The sequence below is a fragment of the Magallana gigas genome, chromosome 7 (assembly GCF_963853765.1).
Source record: "Magallana gigas chromosome 7, xbMagGiga1.1, whole genome shotgun sequence".
Taxonomy (NCBI): Eukaryota; Metazoa; Mollusca; class Bivalvia; order Ostreida; family Ostreidae; genus Magallana; species Magallana gigas.
Genome location: NC_088859.1, coordinates 51,520,559 through 51,538,019, shown reverse-complemented (window position 1 = coordinate 51,538,019; position 17,461 = coordinate 51,520,559). Strand labels below are relative to the sequence as shown.

Genomic DNA, 17,461 nt, shown 5'->3' with positions numbered 1-17,461 from the left:
TGATGTTATAATAACCCATGATAGGTATTTGAAACAAAATTGACATTTAAATAGTAAAACAATGCAATTGAAAGTGTATATTTCAAACTGGTTAAAACTAGATTGTGTAGAATTCATGCACTCATGTCACTTTTTAATTCTTAAGAAATAGTGGAGAACAACACTTAATGGGTGTAAATATAGTACAATATTCTCTTGACACATTTTTCTTATTTCTCTGCTTTAACTTCATAAATATTTAAGCAAACATCCACTTGCAAATAATAAGGCTAAGCGCAAAGTAGAAATAAAAACACAAATTTAATTTGAATTGAGAGCTATTTAAATTCAGCCCTTCGTCTTATCATTGTGTCGGACGTTAGCTCCAAGTATGTAGAGGGATAAGTAAAAAAGTAATCTTCAACAAAAACATTTCGCTCCCCTCTGCTGTCCAGTATAGGGACAATAACTAACTGTAGGACGATTAAGAGGGATAAAGCGGACCCATAGGTCACGTCAGAATTGTCTCCGGCAGTCTTGGAAACCCGCGGATAGCACTGCATTGTGGGATAGATGCTGAGAGGAACACCTAAGAGTCTGTTTATATTGAAGTGAGACTATGGGGAACCAGGCTCAGGGACCCAGGGTGTTCGCGGTACGTAAACAACAGTTTTAGCCTTTTTCTTTAAATTATTCGAAGATTGTGAATACGTATAGCATATTAAAAGTCATTGCCATGTCCTAAGTATAATAAAATATGTCTCATGTACTGAAATTCCTTTAAACGGTGTTTTGAAATTTGAAAGACACTGAAGATCAGATTGATATTCTTTCTTTCTTTTTTTTTTTACAATATTCAAAACGTTTTCTTAATATTTGAAACAGCGGCTGAAAACATGATCCATGACTTCCAAGACATAAATGAACAAATAAATAAATAAATGAAAATTAATATATATATATGAATAAATAGATAGATAAAATTCACACGCTCCAAGTTGCTAGTTATAAGCATTCGATACAAGGATGAATGCTTTTGTTCATTGTTTACATTGCTGATGTTTATGTTGTTTTATCAGGCTGATGACGTACTTGACCAGGCCTCAGGGACGTTCGGGGAGGGAGCGGATATCCCCGTGGTCCCTCCAAAAATAACCAAGGAGGAACTCCTCAAGCGAGTGGACTTTGCTTCTATAGATCAAACGGCTCTCAAGGTAAAACTCAGCACTGACGCTCAACCTACCGTTTGTCTACATACTATCAATATTCTCTATGATAATGCAATAATACGTTACAAACCACTTAATACGTTTTGTAGGCACCACCAGAGCTTCTATTAGAGAATTTCTGGGACATCGCGGATCACCTGGTGGTATCCAAAAGCTTTAAAGTCATTGACGACCTGTTTCGAATCCGTGCTATATTTAGATGGATGACGTCATTTGACGAAGAGAGCATCATATCCCAAATTCTTCCTCCAGAAAATAGCCCTTTAGAGTACCTAATAAAAATACAATCGGACTTCGGTGATCATGCCAATCTACTCTATGTCTTATGTGTGTGAGTAGAAAATGATTGATAAATTAGCATTTCATAACTTGTTTAATTATAAAATATTCTCACAAATCTTAATGTAGAATTTAGAGTAAATGAGAGTTTTTATTTTTACAAGGTCTGCTAACATTCCGTGTGTCGTGATCAATGGCGTTTCTAAGCACGGCTTCTATGAGGTGGGTGATCAGATCAGGAAAGAAGTACTAGCGTCAAAATGGAACGCGGTATACGTGAACGGGGAGTGGCGCCTGATCGACCCGTTCTGGGCCCACACCTCCATCCCCTACGCCCAGTACCGGGACCAAATCACCGTGGATGAAAACGGGCAGATAACTCTGTCGACCGAGATGGGGGACACGGAGGGAGAACCCCGCCCGGTCAACGAGTTCTTTTACCTGTGTGACCCAGAAAAGTTCATATTTACTCATTTTCCGGACGAGGAGCAATGGCAACTCTTGGCCAATCCTATCACAGAGGAACGATTCCAGGAGCAACCGTACTTCCGGGAACACTACCACCATCTTGGTCTCAGCATCAGTAAAGGATTTTCCGACACCGACAACTGTATCCTGCGGCCGGATGGAAGACCCTGTAAGATTAGCTTTGATTTACCGAGAGACAAGTCATCAAATCTTGATTTCAAGTACTCAGTTACAGAGTTAGACGTAGAGGAAAATACTGATACCAGTGACCTTGACAAATACGTGATGATGAGCAAATCAAAAACCACGTTACAATTTGGTGTAAGCTTTCCTTTCATTGGTCGATTCAGGCTGGACGTATACGGAACTGATAATTCTAAAGACAGTCCATTTAATCTCATGTTATCATATTTAATCCACTGTGGAGTGCCAGTCAAAGACTTTAAAGGATTTCCCGAAGTCCCAGAACATGGGTGGGGGCCACATCCTCTCGCTGAAGAACTCGGGATCGTTCCCATAAGTCCAAAGTCAAGCGTTATACAAACAGAAACTGGTATCGTTGAAATTCGGTTTCCAGCGTCCAAAGCCCGAGAAATTAGCCACTGCTTGGGCTCCACCAAGTTTGATGCTGCTACAATGAGCAGACACGCGCTGGGTCGTTTGGACACAGTCCGACAGGAATACTTCGTGTACGTGCGACTTCCGGAGCAAGGTGACTATACTCTTAAAATATTTGCCGATGTTGACGCATTGCGTGGAAAGATCCCTGACTCCACGGTTATGACGTATCTGATCGAGTTCACTGGGGACGCCACTAACGATCCTTATCCGTTTGTTCTGGGAAGTCAAATCGGCTCTAAATTAGGAGCGTTTCAGTTGGATGTAGAAGCTGTGGATGAAAGCAATGGTGTTTTGATGGCTTGGGATGGAAAACTTGACTTAAATTTGACGGCTAGTAAAGATGCCGCCTTGTTTAGCGAATTATCTACATCAAACCCAATTGCTAAGAAGGTCATGAGTGTCAAAGATACAAATGAGAAGGGCAACTGGAAATTCAGTCTCAAATTGCCAGTAGCTGGACTTTATTCTTTGAATCTTTTTGGATGGAACGAGAAGGAGAAAAACAAAAAAGTGGAGGAGATTTACAGTTTTCTGATTCAGTCCACAGGATCGCTGAGTAAAGAGGAACTGGAAAAACTGGCAAAAAAGGGTAAAGCCAGGAAAGGCGTAAAAGACATGAAGTCTGGCTTTGAGAGATCGAACACTGTCCTTGACAGTGAATCCCAAGTAGCCAAGGCTAGGACTGATACAAAAACTATTTCCACAGAGAGGATATCCTCTGAGACAGGCGACATGGCAAAGAATAGACAACAGGCTGGCACTGATGTAGACGTATTCCCAATCAGTGATCAATTTTCAACGAACGATGGATCCAGTACCAATAAACCGCCGGCTTCCACGGGCTATGGGCGACAACCATCTCGGGGAAGTATCAAAACAACCGGAAGTTTAGATAAAACAGTAAACGGGACAAAACAACAGACGACCCACAATAACAATAATGAAAAATCTAAAAATTCCTCTTTACAGGGGAGTAAAGATTCGAAAAGTGACGGAAAGAGTTCCCCTCGAAAAGGTGTTCTGAAAAAGGGTGATGACAAAACACTTTCAAAAAACAGAAAAGGCGTGTCCATTGTAGAAGCTGATAAAAAAGATGATGGTGTGAAGAAAAAGAAGAAAGATGATTTAGATGTCCGAACATTTCAAACAACAAAAAACATTGTTAAAATCAATATCGAACATCCAATTAAATCTGTTTTTACATCAATGACTAAAACAGATGCCAATGACAAACCCGGTGACAAGGCAGCCGTGATTAAAACTAAAGACGGGATCGAGGTTCGAATCCAAGGATACGGCAGATATCAAGTGGATGTCATGAGTAAGGAGACTGGACCGCGCGTTAAAGTAGTGGGACGATACACAGTCATCCGGGTCCCTACCTCCAACCCCAGCCAAGATGAGTCCATGTCCGACTCTAAACTGTTTGATGGATTTGGCTTCGGTGGGAACGTGTTTGTCGACAGTGATGAGGAGATACCGACTAGAGAGGCAGAAAACAAACCGAAAACATCCACAAAGAAGAACCAGTTGTCAGATAAGGTGGATTACGGGACGGTGGTCCCCGATAACAGGTCAATCAAAAGCACCGATCTCCTGGACGAAATCCTACAGGGACGATTTACTGATGGTATAAATATTTATCCTTATTAACCGGTCATAGTGAAGTAAAAAAAAATTACTATGGTGATTACATGCATATTGATTACGCTGCTTGTGTCTTATAGCAGTTTCTTACAGCAGTCTTTTTGTTTTTTAACAGCTACAAATCGAGAGATGAAGGCAAAATTGAGAAAGGCCTTAAAAGTTAAAGACCTTGATCTTATATTGAAATATCTGGAACTATACCAATCAACGTCCAAAACGAAAAGAGACACCATTTTCCCGAAGGCCGTTAAGGATGTCATGAAGAAGATTAAAGATCAACAAAGTATGGTCTTTTAGATTTTAGAACAAGTATGAGCCAAAAATATACAATGATTTTTTATTTGGGTTGCATTATGTGCTATTATTTTCTTTTAGATTGATATGAAATGCAGGATTTCGATACGTTTTTATCTTTTGCAGGACTAGTGCAGGAATGCAAGATGGAGACCCCGGTTCTGATGGATGAAACAATCCATGTCACCAAGACGCCTGATGACGTCAGAGTGGTGGTGGTGCATAAGATCATCGACAAAATGACACGGAAGGAGAAGGTAACTCGAGTCACCCTGGAAATCAACCAGATCGCACTGACGGAAATCAAGCAGTACGCTAACCCACCGGAAGGGGTGCACGAGTGCATCATGGCGACGCTTGTCCTGCTAGGAGACCAGCCGGAAGACTGCAAGGTAAATCTGATCTAAGCCTAAACATTTTGATTGAAGATAATGCTGGTATCATTCGTGTTTTATATTATATGATACTATATGACAAATTTATATTATATTATGATGTGTGCTTGCAGGACTTCAGTGCATGTCAGGGCCTTCTGTTTCGTACAGGACACTTGTACATAATGCGCAGAATCACGCGCTTTAACATTCAGAGTGTGCCTCGAGACCGCGTTGACTTTGTGAGCAGACTACTGAAGGATTTCAGTATGTGGCAGATCCTTGACGTCAGCAAAGGCGCCGCCGCCTTCTACATGTGGGTAAGTATGGTTAAGTTACATTTTTGTCGCAAATTGACACTTAATTAAGTAATCAATCATTATTTCTTTAGGGTGTGTCATATTTACAACAGTGGATGTAAATTCACTGAGTAACACGTGTTGGGGTTTGTGATTTGTGACATACATGTATGCTGAATGTAAATAATTGTTCAAAATCTTTTATCTTAGGTGAAGGCCATGCTGCATGACATCCAAAAAAGCCGTCCTCCGACCAGGGCTGTTTCCGGAAAATCCACCCACTCCGTAAAACGTGTACCCCCGCGCCCCACACTCCTCCCAGAGTATATCAGCCGCAGGGACGGAACCGTAATCCTCAAACTGTAGAAAAACCCGCTCATTAAACGCACCGAGACTTACAGGCAGCAGTCTGAAGGAAGGTAGACCACTGAACGCACCAAGACAAACTCGTTGAGGAATGTAGAGTCACTATTACCCCCTCCCAGCACTTAGTCAGCATAAGGATCATTATCATCTGGCAGAACTACATTTTTATTTAATTTATGGAAAGGAAGTATGAAAGACGTGATGAATTATCCATCAAAAGACCTAATAATGACGTATCTCTCCTACTGTGATATTATACTTACATGACAATACAGTATTTTATTTATATCTGATATCAAAAATTATTTTCGTTGACAAACTATTGTAATTAATTTCTGTTATTATGTTATTGTCATAATTTTTATGCAAAAGTAAAATGCGCACGACTTAATTTTTTTTTCATTTATCATAATATAATAAATTGAAAATCCTAACATACAAAGGGCAAAGAAGTTAAACAGAAGAGTTAAACGATATCCAACTGCTGATGTTGACTAGGGCAGATTTTATATGTCCATGTTTAATTCTTAATTTTAGGGTAAATTCTGATTTTAGCAATAGAAATATGTAGTCATAATGCATATTTTTCTTGCTTAAATTAAAATGGCAGAAGGACAGAACATTTTTTGTGTTAAGGGTATGATGGCATTTGTGTTTATATTTGCAGAAAATATGTACATATAACCCGCGTTAGCGGGATATGATTTTTTTTTCTGCAATAGCCGCTACCTTCATAACCCGCATGAAGAAAAGAAAACATTTTATTGTTTATATTTACATTTTTCTTCTAACAAATTAATAAATTGATTGTAAAACGTACGTAAAATTCACTAATTTTCAGTTTATGTACATCAGTACGTTAGATAAAAGAAACAGCCAAATCGGTACTATGGGAATCTGTCTGACATCATCATGATTATGATGCAGTCCGTGATTTTCCTTAGGTAGTTGTAGGTTTTGACCAATCGATAAACGGGGCGTGTAGATTTCAGTCCTGTCTGTTTCTATAGTGCTATACGTTTCAATAAAAAAATAGAGAGACGTATTCGGTTGATATAAATATATGTTAATACAACATACTTGCATGTAAGAGCACAAGGCAATAAATGTGGATGGTCAACTTTTGAATAACCACCAGATGTCCATTTAAATGTTAGATATATTTAGCCATAAACAAAGTGAAGTAAAATTCATAATTATTGAGCTTTAAAATTAAGTGTTTTTCTATATCTTTATAAATAGCTCAGACTCTTTCTGAAGGAGGTTAAAATAGTCCAAAAATGGCCATAACTATCCAGTCGTCTTTATCATGGCCATGGTATGTTCACAGGAATTCACTGATTGTTTGATCTATATGTTTATAATATGTATAAATCTTGGACTGGTCCCCTTTGAAATTATTTCATACATTTATAAAGTAACCTAGTTAAATGTGGTAATTATTTTGAGGATTAAATTTCGGGGTTTAATGATTGAATTATGATCCGACCTAAATAAAAGGTTTACACAACTGTTTTAAACGATATATAACCTGAAACAGAAAAAGTATAACGGGCTGTTAACATCGTCAAAATATCCATTTTGTATTTGTCGAAAACTAACGTAGAATCTGATTGTAAAAAAAAAACCTCTTTTCTTTTATAACAAATGTCAGATGTATCCTATTTTGTTTTGCATCAATAGTCAAATATTTTAAAAGAAAATATAATATTAATAGTATCCCGAAACCCAATAAAAGTTAGCAAACATGTTTATTTGCAATATTTATTGAAATTTTGAACGCCAACAACAGTGTGTTGTGTACCTGTTTTTATGCAATATTAATAAGGTTTATCTATCGTCAATCGTCCAGAGAAAAAACCCTGCCAAGGTGATTTTCCATTTCTGTAGTTTAATCCACAATAAAGTGTCAGGTAGGGGATTAACCGGATTAACGAATGGTGTGTGCCAAAGATCAGCACACAGCAGGGATTAAGGCTATTACGGACCGTGTACCTGCAATAGTTCTAGGCCAGAAATAGTGGTTAAACTTATTGATGTAAAATGAACACACGTAAGTATTTATAATTCATATTCTATTTATTTTTATTTAAAAAATTCTTCTGTTTATAGGATACGTAAGTTCGCGTTGTAATATACAGGACAAATTGAATACACATCTGTACTTCTCTATAATTTTATATATGGCGGCCATGTTGATTTTTTTGTAATGTTGACAGTTATTCTCTACAGCTGTGATTGATGCGGACAAAGGTTTTGTTGTATACTGTATAATTTTTTACAGGTACATGAAAAAGAGAAATATCTGTCTAAAATGCCGAAAAAAGACAAACCTAATTCCTCTGCATCTAAGCCGGTAAGACCAAGTAAAATCTGGACAATTAATTCAAGCGAAACCTAGATACACTGGGAAATATGAAAACTTGTATTCGTTATGAGGTATCCATAACAAGATATTAATTTAGATATTGATTTAAAGACACAGTTAATGTGAATTTGCTGTTTGTTTCCACCAGGAGAATGCACCCACTGACAATAGAGAGGTAGTATATACATGTATGTAATATGTTATTCCTACCCCGAATTAATTTTTTAATACGGTAGTAGTTATATCACAGTACAAAACACAAATAATAGAATAATCCATAATAACACCCACAACTGATGAATATTCCATATCACACGTTTTGATGTTACATGAATCAGTAATGGACCCCCCCCCCCCCCCATCATCCCGCTTCAAATTAATCCATCGCAATTATTATTTAGTATTCTTATAGTTACTCTTTGTTATTCAAAACATTCAAGAAAAACTTTTTAGTACGATCTTAAAATTTGTTTTTTTATGGAATAGATAAAATTTATTTAGCTCTTTTCAAATATTTTGTAATGCATTTACTTGCATGGAGATATTAGATCTCAAATCATGATAATGTGTTCCACAGTAAGAAAAGATTGAATTGCGGTTACAAATTGTGTTACAAAAATACAATGTATTAAATTATATATAACCAAAACAGGAAGCTACGAACACAACAGAAGAAAAGGTAAGCCTGTACATTACCGTCTTACGCCCAGTTTAGCCACCCACCCACCCCCACGCCTTCCTCTCGAACAAATGACCATACGCTTTGATAACCATTAACATATTGATATTTGCTCTTTGTTTTCACCAAAGCTAACTAAACGGATGTTTTTTTAAATTAAACTGATCAAGTAAAGCAATCGCAGCTTCTCGGGCCTTTCTGGCAGAGCTCGGAAAGGCCCGAGAAGTTGCGATTGCAAGTAAAGGTAGATTTATGATAATTAACTCAATTCGTGTAATTTTCAACCATGAAATATTTTAAAGGGGCATATAGCAAGGAATTTGGGCAAGTAGCAAAGTGGGCAATACACTCGCTTCTCACCGCTGCGACCCGAGTTCGATCCTCGTGATCGACAGTGGTTGTATGTGATAGGGTATGGCGGTCGATCGCCCGCTTGGACACGTGGGTTCTCTCCTGGTACTCCGGCTTCTTCCCACACCAATGACCCCATCGCGCTAACATCCGTGCCAACGAGAGATATTAATATAAGTTGTTGAACTTGTTTATCAATCGTTGTGAAATAAATAAAGCTCAGGTCATTTTTTAAAGGAAATTAAAGGCTAAGACCTAAAATAAATAGGAACTTTTAATTTATGTTCAAAACGAATTAGTGGACAGAAAGATTGGCATGGAAATAACTATTACATGTATATATATATATATTTTTTTTTTTTTTTAATAAAACTGGTGTGTCTACATATCTATTTAAACTAAGTGTTATTTTCACAGAGTATAAAATAATATTTAAACTAATTAAACTAAGTGTTATTTTCACAGAGTATAAAATAATATACATTCACTTTCTTTCCCCCTAATAAATTGCATTGATCGATTTGAGTGATATTTAAGCATTGAATCATCATTTTTTGAAAGATATAGTTTCATAACTGCAGAGGCGTGTGCATACAAATTGAATAACGCGCTTATATTTACATTTTTCAAAACTTCTTTCCTTGTCTGCAAATGTGATTTTTACGTCAAAATTTCTGTTTTATCCTAAGGGTAAGTTTAAATTAATGGAAGAGCCACTGTAACAGCCAAAAGCGTGAACTTTGATTCTCGCTTGTGACGTTGCATTTTACAGCGTTCAACGTTTGTGACGTCATAATGAAACTAGTCATTCTAACCTTTGAGTACCCTGTGTGTGTTACTGTCTTATAACTGCAGTATCTTTTCACACACTTTACATACAAAAAATATTTGGAATGGAAATATTTACGCATAACACAGAAGACCCAATCACCAAATTTGGTGCGTATGAATAGATTCAGCCTTCGTTTAGAACATGACTGACTCTCCTCCCGACTTCAAACCGGATCACGACCTGATATTATACTTGGGCTGATTAATATTTCATGGATGTAAATATTTTTTTAAGATTTATATGAATTCAATTGATTAATTTCTTAGTATACCAAAAATAGATTCATCAAATTACAGAATGAAAATTAAAATTGTGTTATTAGAATTTAAAACGCTGTGCACTATTTTTGACACCATAATTCGGCTGTTCCAACGGCTCTCCGTTAATTGCGCATTACACGTTGAATAAGCCCGAGATTTTTTAAAATAAATCATATTTGTGGAAAGAGAACAAATGTTAAAAAAATGTAAATATAAGCATTGAAACATTATTTTTTGAAAGATGTGGTCTCATAACTGCAACGGTGTGTGCAAACAAATTTTCATAACGCGCTAGCGCGCGTTATTCAATTTGTATGCACGCACCGTTGCAGTTATGAGACCACATCTTTCAAAAAATAATGATTCAATGCTTAAATGCAACCAGAATTACACTATAATATGCTGTTTTACCTCTCTTCCACGAGAACTAAGAGATTTTTTTCTATTTGATATGCTAATAAATGGACCATATCAAAACTGAATAAAACAACCGATTTTTTTTTATCTAGCAATATTATTTTAAATCCATATTTATTAAGATAAAATATTAATATACTATTTGATCTACTATATATCACAGCCTCCATTTCCATTTGTGAGTCTCCTATAACATAAATTTGTTATTATATACGAACAATTAGGAAAATGCACTATCATAGCATGCATACATATATTATATCAAAGTCGAAGATTGTTAAAAAAAAATGTTGTCTTCCATATTTCTTTCACAAAATGTTGTGATTAATTTTAAACAAAGAGACAGCGACAGTGATATCTGGAAAAGACACCCCCCCCCTTCCAATCCAAGATTTCGTATTGATGGCTTTTGTGTCAATATAATTTTGTTGGTACAAATTCCTAGTAGTGATTAAAATCGACAGTTTGTTTGATTTATCTATGATATGGTTTATTGAAGGAAGAGGTGGGAATCCCGGAAGTAAAACCTCCTGGATCCAGTAAGAAGGAACTCCTGAAGGATGTCGATTTCAGCGTTATCGACCATCACGCCCTCAAAGTATACACTGTTAAAGTCAACCTTTTTATTGATATAAATGTGACGAGTGATTAATTCATAAGTCAAATTATAGCATAACATAAGACTTAAGATGACAAAGGAGTATATAACAACTATCGTTAACAACACTACACAGTGGGTTCTATGGACTAATGTAAGAACTTGTTATTATTTAAGGCGACCAACTCCCTGTTGAAGGAGTCCTTCTGGGACCTGACCAAGTACCTGTCTGACGACGACGCGTGGGAGGATGACCTAGTTAAAGTACGGGTCATATTCCGCTGGATTACGTCATACAACGTCAAGAAAATGAAAATAGAGGAAACCCCTCCCCCAAACACACCCCTCGAATACTTCAGCAAAATTCAGAGTGGATTTGGCAATCACGCTCAGCTGTTTTACATCATGTGCCAGTAAGAATGTGTCCCATACGAAATTAATTGCTAAAACCAATATATTTGCAATGTGTGCTAAAACCAATATATTTGCAATGTGTGCTAAAATCAAAATATTTGCAATGTGTGATATGGTGTGATTGGTAATCCTTGATGTTAGTTATTTGATTTTTTTAATTCAATATTTACATTATGACCCTGACAAATATAAAATATCACTTTTCCGTTTTTCAAGGCTGTTTGACATTCCCTGCGTGGTTGTTGATGGAATGACTAAAAGTAAAATGTACACGGTGGGAGATCCGTTAAACCACGAGGAGATGGCGGCGCAGTGGAATGCGGTGTACCTCCGGGATGAGTGGCGGCTGATAGACCTATTTTGGGCTATCGAATGTGTGGAAGTCGATTCCGGAAAGGACGACGACTTCGATGAGAACGGAGACTTCCTAGATCAAGAGTCTGTTGACGACCAGAAGGAGGACAACGATGATGTCATGTCAAAGGCGTCGTTCATTCGGTACCACCATAATGAGGAGGTGGACGAGCAGTATTTCCTGACGGACCCGCGCCAGCTGATCTGGACACACCTCCCCGACGATTCCAAGTGGCAGCTGATGAAGACGCCGATGTCTGAGAAGGACTGGGAGGAACAGTTGTATGTTAGGGAACGCAGCCATGAGATGGAGATCAGCATCAAACGAAACCTATACGGCAAACAAGTCGTACAGGCAAAGGAGGGGAAAGCCGACATCATCCTGTGGTTTCCTGAGAAGAAAGGCGAGTCTTACGAGTTCAAGCATTCCTTTCGACGCACGAATCGGTCGGAAGGGAAGAAACCTATCGATAAGATACTAAACAGATTCACCATTTTTGACCACATCCACGACAGAATTCATTTTAAGTGTATGTTGCCGGTGGCAGGAAGATTTTACTTAGATATTTTTGGACGCGATAAACAAAGCAAAGAACTCGGTGAATTCGACTTGCTCTGTACGTACGTCGTTGTCAGTACAACACCTGAAAAGGAGCCGGACCCACTTCCGGACTACCCTCGCATTGGATGGGGAGAATGCGCGCGCTCCAGGAAGCTGAAACTTATTCCTATTACACACAAGGAAGCGTTTATAACAACAGAAGATGGAATCCTAGACATCAGATTGCAGGGAAGTGACAAACTGAAACTAAAGATTAAAATGAAAAGTGTTATCATAGATGAGGTCAATCTTGTGAAGTACGTGATGATGCACTGGCACGCGGGGGAATATCTGATCCAGACTCGACTCCCAAAACCCGGAAAGTATGCCCTGAAGCTGTACGGATTTCTGGAACCAAATGCCACGGAGATGGTTAACGTGTACAATTACCTGATCACGTGCACAGGTCGCGGGGTCAAGAACTATCCCTTTCCCTGCTTTTCACAAGATCAGCTCGGTGAGGATCCAAACGCTTACAAAATTTGGGTGCGTGGATTTCAGACGCAGGCGAGTTTTCTTGAGGCCAAAGAAGGACACACTAAGCTAGAATTTGAAGCTAAAGATGGTATTCAGCTGCAATGCGAATTAAACACAAACAATCCTGTTGCAGCAGAGCGCATGCGTGTGGTTACGAAAGAGGACAGAAGTCATCAGTTGTATTTTCTAGATCTTCCTATCGAAGGGGAGTATTCATTTAACCTTTACGCCTACAAGAAAAACAGTAGCCAGCGGTTACATAATGCGTTCACGTATCTCATTCACTCAACAGGACGACCAATAGAAAAGGGCCAGACAAATACATCGAAAGGAAACACCAACAGAAACTTTTGGAAAGACTCTAACGAAATAACGACAGAAACCGTTGAAACTGCAGACGACGAGGTCATCTTTCCCGTACCGCGGTGTATAGACAATCTGATTGCTTTTCTTGCCAAGAGAAAGTCTGATGAACCACCCACGTCTAAGTCCGTGGAGCGCTTCACAGAGAAGGATATTGAACTGTACAGGGTCAAAGTTCCCGAGGTGGGGGAATACGTTTTTACAATCTACGAAAAGAAGGATGTCGGATTCATGAAAATGCGAGCCAGATACCTCATCCGTAAAGTGGAGAATGAGGACGAAGACAACGATGATGACGTCACAGAGACTCAGGACTTCCTGGAGGTTCTGCGCATAATCCGTGACGAGCGGAAGAAGGAGGGAAAAAGCGTAACAGAGGCGGAAAAACAGTTACAAAGCAACAGGAAGGTCCAACTCGAGCAGCCCAAAGGTCAGGCGTTAGAATCCCCTCTAGTCATTTGTAGGCTGTCGTCATTGAATTACTTACCTGTTAAAGTAAAAAATATATATATTTAAAAGAGCGTTCTGCCAGCAGAAAAAATGATACTATTTTACTTCACGAACTCACGAGCACAGAGAATGAAAAATACAATAATCTGGGACATGCCATCTAAACAGCTCGGTTACTCTCCTTTCTTTATTTCTTATCTCCACTGAAGTTTTTAACATTTTTAAATACCTACCTGAGATCATAAGTTAGCAAGACACACATGGACGCTTGTGCCAGAAATTGAAAAGCAAACACCCGTCCGACGACTAATTGCCTCAGTGTAAACCTTCATTTTAAATACCTCTTTATTTTTAAATAACGACTTGTTTCCGTTATTTTTCCTACCCGAAGACAAATTTAGAAAAACGCTTAAGAATAATCAATAGCTAAGATCAATTTCTTTGCTTACAGCCAGCGAGCGGATCGTGCTCTCTCAGAATCTGAAGTCGGCCATTAACTCCCGGCGGCCTGCTCTGATAAAGAGGGCACTTAACGAATATAAGTACCTAAAGCCTTCCCAGGGAGACGATTTACTGGTGGAGGGATCCCGACTTCTCCGGAAACTCGAGGCCCAGGAAGGTAAGACGACTGACGGTTGTCCCCAGGACAACGACACTGTATTCTGTTAACACGCACTATATTTATGTCCTATTGATGTAGGTAAAGTAAAGCGCTGTTTTCTGTAATACGTGTTCTATAAGGAACCCTGTCTTATCTATGTCATCCATAAAAGCTGGTTTTTGTCATATGTGTTGAAAGGTTATGAGGTGCTGTATTATGAATACAAATGTAGTGGTTACAAATGTTAGTTAAACATGTATTTAGAAATTGAATTTTAGACCACAGAAATGTATTTCAATGCCGTTATTACATGTATACATAGAATAGGATATAATAATGGTGTTGTAAGTGTGTCAATATTTAATATAATGGCATATCTATATCTGATATCTTACTCTAGCATTATTGTTTAGTTTCAGTAAAGTCTAGGGTTTTCTATAATTTGTTTGCTAATGAGTAATGATTCGTAAAAATAGTCAGAGTTTGTGATCGCATTGGGCACTGTCCATGCTCGGTATTATTGTCTGAACATTTATTTTGAAATAGTTCTAACAGAAATTACAAAGGTTTTTGTTTTGGATTGATTAATCGAAGTATATAAGTATGCTAAACGTATAACAGCATTATTGTGAACTCAAGGTAGAATACTTAATCAAGTAACATTAGACAGCATAACACAGTTTAAAGGGAATTACATGTATAATATATCAGAAAAGCTCTGTCAACTTGCGGCACTCTTCTCTACTTCAATAGTTTAGAAACGATTGTGAATAACGTCATTGTGAATGACGCAATACGTTTTAGTCATACTGCAGGTTTTATTTTTTAGCATTGATCAGAGCGTATGAGGATCAAGACTTGAAGGAACTAGATAAGGCAATAGTGAAGGCACGCTCTATCAATGACCCCTCTATGAAACAGCCCCTGACCCTTGCCTCAAGGTTACGGGACCGTTTAGCTGCCAAAAATAACCTTAAAGACATGATACTCAACGCAGACATTAGAACCATCTACGAACTCCGGAAGTTGGTTCACCCGCCAGATGGCGTTCACCAGACTATCAAGGCGGCGCTCTTATTGCTGGACTGTCCGCGACACGAAGTAGAGGTAAATTCAGACAGCGAGTAATAATGAATAACTAACACAAAATAATCAAACTAAATCAATCTGAGGTTTTTCTTGACTCCAACATGTCCAAGAGATAAAAATATTTTCTTGGATCGGTGAAACATTTGCTTACAATTGTAAATAATCAATTTGCATTTTATATTGGATTTTTTTTTCATTTGTTTGTTGAATTGCATGAAGCATCAGTATAACATTTTGCTAACAAATGTATTGTATTATTTATATTCAACAAAACATTTCAATTTGACATTGAAACAGTTTTTAAAAATAGGAATACGCATCAAAAATATAAAAATGAAATAAATAGTTGTTTAAATTGAGCATATATGATTTATGAATTACAAACATAACTTAAGTACATGTTGAAAATATTCCATTTTGCATAGTATGACAATTCATTTATGATCTATTGCGATGTTGTGTAAAATTATATATTAACCAGTACATGTACAAATAAATCTTTATAATGTTCTTTTTTAAATCCATGATACAGCTCGTATATAAAATTGTTGCATAGTGTATCATGTATAACTAACATAATGTCACTAATGCTCTATGTTGTTTAAGAACTGGAAGAAATGCATGGCCCTCCTGGGAAACAGGGGACAAGATGGACTTCGATACAAGATGTCGGAACTCAACCCCGATGACGTCAGCAGGAAGAACGCTCTAGACGCCAAAATAACAATAGAACCTTACACGGAGGAACAACTCAGATACATAAGTCCCGGCGCCGCGGCCTTCTATAACTGGGTCTGTATTTAATATAGGAATCTTTAAAATTAGATTCTAGTTAATTTTCCTATTCTATAACAAATTCCATAAACACTATGTTACATGAGTTTTATATCTATTTCTAGACTGAACAGGTAATTAAGGAGGTGGAAGCTAGGGGCGGTGTACTTAAGAAGAAACCACCAAAACCCAAGACACCGCCGCCCCCGCCCGTCCCCCGTGAACCTTCACCACCCCCTCCGCCTAAAAAGAAAAAGGAACCGTCTACCAAATTTGTGACGTTAGACGAACTCATGAAAGAGAAATTCCCAATGGATAAAGACCCAAACGCTAAACCGGAAAAACCGGCAGTCAATCCGTCTCCGGATCCTGCTCTAACGGAAGACACCGTAAGCTCCAAGAATTCCTACACCGGAAGGCATCAACAGAGATCGCAATATTATGCCAGGAAGCCAAGAGCTGTGAGAAACAAAAATGAAAGTGAAAGTCCCACATCTAAGACTCCTGTAGACATTCCCTCACCAGATAATTTATTCAGGGCGACGAACAAATCTGTGTCACCAGACAGACGACGCCCGCGAGAAAGCCACAGAAAGGATCCGAAAGGGTCGCGTATTTTGGTGGAGCTTGATGAAAAGAAAGACAAGTCCAAAAAGCCAGTGGAAAACTCTAATTCGCTCAGTAAAACAGCACCAAATAAGGGTATATCTTACCCGACTAGAAATGTCCGTAACGTGAGTCCAGTTAAAACCGAGACACTAGGGAACAGGCGCACGCCTTCTCCCTCCAAAAACTCCACCAAAGGGGAGGTCAAGAGAATCGACAGCCGTGGGTATTATAAAAACTACAAGGCACACCAGATTCTTAATCAGAGCATGGAACCGGATATTCTACAGATAAACCACGATACAGATCCGGTGAACGAACTAGAACCCGACGATCCCAAGGGATATCAGTCCATCTATCAAAAAAGGAAACATTTCAATGATTTCAAAACCCTCCCTAAACAAACTGTATGACAATGATATTGTTTTGTTTGTACATGTACCCTTGCATAATATTTATATTTGTATTTATCCACCATTAATTTAAGAAAAAAGAAATAATTATTTTATTTGAAACATCTAGTTCTACAATTTATTTTAAGCGTCTGCTACCTATCTCTCATCTTATTCGTCAGAATTTAAGTTTGACAACAAGAGTGATCTGCCTATGTGAGAATGGTGGACAGTAGCACATTGATTTGATATATGCATGTTGATACAGGTAACCTTAAT

The 17,461-nt window shown here is 38.1% G+C and overlaps 3 protein-coding genes across 3 annotated transcripts; all 3 read left to right on the top strand.

The window, feature by feature from the left end:
- The first annotated feature begins 445 nt into the window (after positions 1 to 445).
- On the top strand, positions 446 to 6,174 carry LOC105338049 (uncharacterized). The gene is made up of 8 exons (XM_011443019.4): positions 446 to 634; positions 1,059 to 1,193; positions 1,298 to 1,539; positions 1,652 to 4,206; positions 4,339 to 4,506; positions 4,644 to 4,909; positions 5,026 to 5,211; positions 5,401 to 6,174. The coding sequence occupies exons 1-8, from the start codon at positions 599 to 601 to the stop codon at positions 5,554 to 5,556; spliced, it is 3,744 nt and encodes a 1,247-aa protein (XP_011441321.3). The 5' UTR covers positions 446 to 598; the 3' UTR covers positions 5,557 to 6,174.
- Positions 6,175 to 7,462: 1,288 nt separating this feature from the next.
- Positions 7,463 to 12,330, top strand: LOC117684940 (lim and transglutaminase domain protein ltd-1-like). The gene is made up of 8 exons (XM_066065880.1): positions 7,463 to 7,609; positions 7,841 to 7,912; positions 8,073 to 8,099; positions 8,577 to 8,603; positions 10,963 to 11,061; positions 11,239 to 11,474; positions 11,692 to 12,233; positions 12,305 to 12,330. The coding sequence occupies exons 2-8, from the start codon at positions 7,871 to 7,873 to the stop codon at positions 12,328 to 12,330; spliced, it is 999 nt and encodes a 332-aa protein (XP_065921952.1). The 5' UTR covers positions 7,463 to 7,609; positions 7,841 to 7,870.
- LOC105338048 (uncharacterized) lies at positions 12,248 to 17,305 on the top strand. Its single transcript, XM_034459060.2, has 5 exons — positions 12,248 to 13,700; positions 14,172 to 14,339; positions 15,151 to 15,428; positions 16,017 to 16,202; positions 16,310 to 17,305. Exons 1-5 carry the CDS (start codon positions 12,362 to 12,364, stop codon positions 17,201 to 17,203), a joined length of 2,865 nt encoding a protein of 954 aa, XP_034314951.2. The 5' UTR covers positions 12,248 to 12,361; the 3' UTR covers positions 17,204 to 17,305.
- Positions 17,306 to 17,461: the final 156 nt, after the last annotated feature.